General features: G+C 57.9%; 1 protein-coding gene across 1 annotated transcript in view; it reads right to left on the bottom strand.

The window, feature by feature from the left end:
- The window catches only part of SP7 (Sp7 transcription factor), a 7,740-nt gene extending 5,041 nt beyond the window's left edge, over positions 1–2,699 (bottom strand). Inside the window, exon 1 of the mRNA XM_010857925.1 lies at positions 2,679–2,699. Coding sequence (XP_010856227.1) covers positions 2,679–2,699 — 21 coding nt within the window. The remainder of the gene's footprint in view (positions 1–2,678) is intronic.
- Between the last annotated feature and the right edge of the window lie 206 nt (positions 2,700–2,905).

Raw genomic sequence — 2,905 nt, forward strand, 5'->3', positions numbered from 1 at the left:
CCCCTGACCACCCCCTCCCCCTCTGCCTGCCTGGCCCGGCTCCGTTGGTTTCCCTGCGGTCGGTTTATTTTTAAAAACGCCGACGCCGTCCCCCCCGCCCGGCCCTCACACTGTGGCCACAGGGGCCTCAGCCAAGCCCAAGGACCCCACCCAGCCATGGGGCGGGAAGGAGGGGTGAGAGAAGGCAAGCAGCCCCAGGCCAACAGGAGACCCCCGCCCTGGGGAACAGAGGGCCCCAGGGCCCGGGGGACAGAGAAGGGGGAGCCGGGCACCGGACAGCTCAGAAGGTTCTGGAGGCCAAGAGCTGGGTACTTGGCTAAGGTTCATCGCAGCCTCAGTTTCCTTGTCCTGCTGCTTGGGCTCTCCCGAGAACTAGGGAGAGGGTCCTGGTTAAGGATTCTAAATATGTGTGCCTGTGTCCCCATATGGGGGACCCGGGGGCTGGAGCCCACCTTCGAGTTGTTTTTCCTCCTGCTTCCACCCACATCCATTGAAAACAATGCCAACCACACCAAAACAGGCTTTTAAGTACTGAAGGGGGAATCTCTGGAGAAGGAACAAGATAAGGAGCTGTCCCAGCTCTCACTCTCACATGGGGAGGGAACCCCGCCCTCTTTCCCCTGACCTCTCACTGGAAGGCTCACTTGGACATTTGAGTGCTGACTAGCCACCTGAGGTCCCAGTTTCCAGTTCTCCACTTTCAGCCTCCTCCCAAATTATTTAGTTCTTCCAGCTCCCAAGTCTCCGTCCCCATTAGCCCCCATCCCCATTTCTCCCTCCTCCCTGATCCTCTGCATCTCACTCAGCCCAGGTGAGCCTCCTGTCACGCTTCCCTCTCTGAACCCCCAAGTTCTTCCCACTGTCCAAGAGGACTTCCTGATGGGGGTATAAGAAGAAGCTTGAGGGCCCAGGTGCCCCTCAAAATAGATGAAAGAGACAGAGGCTGGAAGCCTTGGTATCAGGGGCATCTTCAGATTACAGGGAATGAGGGATAAGAAAGTCCAGTTTCCAGGACACGCTCCTCTTGCCAAATGCTACCCCAATCCCATGTCTTTCCAGCAGACCTCTGGCCCAGCCACTCCCACCGGCACCAGTGCCACGCTGGCAACTCTGGCATGAAGCCCACGCCCATTGACACGGCCCCTGCCTTGGGTGGACCCAGGATTTCCATGCACCTTAGTCCTCCAGCTTCCTCAAGACCAAGCACAGCATTTCAATGATGGCTCAATCAAGAGTCTCTTGGGGAGATGGTGGGGTGAGCAATCTGCCTCCTTGCAGTAGAGGGTAGACAAAGCCCCTGAGGACCCCCAACTAGGTCATGGTGTCCGCCCCACTGCCTCACATGCCATTCCCTCAAACTCAGTCACAGGTTCCCTATCCACCAGCCTTACACACACCATTCCCCACGTGGACTAACAGATACTTGGGTGACCCAGCCTGCACACACACCTGCGCTCCCACAAAAGCAGCCACACGTGCAGGTGTGCTGCTCTACATTCTGACACTCACATGCAGGCCAGTGAACACAGGTGTTAAGAGACTCCTGGTCCATCTCACACACACCTCTCCTGTAGGGCTGAATGAGTCAGCTTGGACATGAGCTAGTGTACTGGGAGCAGACGTGGGGCCTTCAGAGGGGCCCAAGAATACAGAAGGTCAAGGCCACTGATGGGAGTTGATCTTTGGGAAGGGCTCTCTGGTCCCAAATTCCTATGGAGGGAGCCAGAAAGCAGAAGTGGTAACAGAGACACAGAGTCAGAGATCCAGAAGCAAGGAGAACTCGGGACATTCAGACAGCCTCTGAGTGACTGTGAGTCCGCCTTTCCAACTGTGATGTGCCATGAGTCCCTCAGAAGCCCTGGCAGAGTCAGCAGTTTCTCAAGCCCCCAAGCCCTGACCCCCGTGGTACCCTGGTTCCCTCCATTCTCAGTGCCAGAGGCAAGGGATGCTGGGGTCCCAGCCTGGAGGGGAAGTGGCCCGGTCCGCCCTGGAGCCTCCCACTCCCAAAATAGAGCTGAGTTTGTCTTTGGCTGAAAGCTAAATATTTGTGAGCCGGGCAGGCGGCCTCAGACCCTGGCCCTCCTCCTTGGTTGCCTCTCAGACCTGGGCCCAGTTCCTCTGGTCAGCCCCCCCACATACATGGACTGCCCTCTCCTTTCTCTCATTGCCTACCTCCTCTGCTACCAGCCCAGAAGCCCAGCCCCCTCCCCACCTACAAACCAGACAAGACACTGCTTAGGGTGAGTCCCCAGAGCCAGGACCCCCAAAGAACCATGTACTCACTGTTGCCCAGTGCCCACTCAGCCAGCCCTCTGGCCTATTTCTCTCCCCCTGTCCCCTACCAGTTTATCTCTCTCCCACTCCTCTCTCTTCACTCCCCTCCCCTTCCTTTCTCGATCCCTCAATCCCTCTTCCACTCCTCAGAGTTGGTGTGCTTGGCGGACCTCAGGGGTCCATGCCTTCTTCTAACCTAATCCCCTCAGTCCTGATCTGACTGCTCCGTGACCCCTTGCCCTGCTCTCTCTCCTCCCCTTTCTCCTGCCCCCCACCCCTCCTCTGACCCCTGGAAGTGACAAGCACCAGAGCAACTGTCTGTGTGAGTTAGAAGGTGGGAGTGGACAGGGATTAGGACCATTAAGATCGAGGCTGGTGTCCTGGGGGAAGGAGGGGGCAGTTACCTCAAGCAGGGAGGACGCCATCCTGAGGCTGGGGAACGGGTCCCAGGGAGCCAGGCAGATGGAGAGAGCTGAGCCGGAGAGAGGGAGAGGGAGAGGGAGGGAGAATGGGAGAATGGGAGAGAAGAGATCTAAAGTTAGAAGGGACTAGGGGGTGGGGGTGGGGGGGGCTGCTCTCTGTCTGTAGGGATCCACCCTCTAATTACAGCTTTCCCAGCGGAGAAGGCTCC

This window comes from Bison bison, unplaced genomic scaffold (genome assembly GCF_000754665.1).
Source record: "Bison bison bison isolate TAMUID 2011002044 unplaced genomic scaffold, Bison_UMD1.0 scf7180017864383, whole genome shotgun sequence".
Lineage (NCBI taxonomy): Eukaryota > Metazoa > Chordata > Mammalia > Artiodactyla > Bovidae > Bison > Bison bison.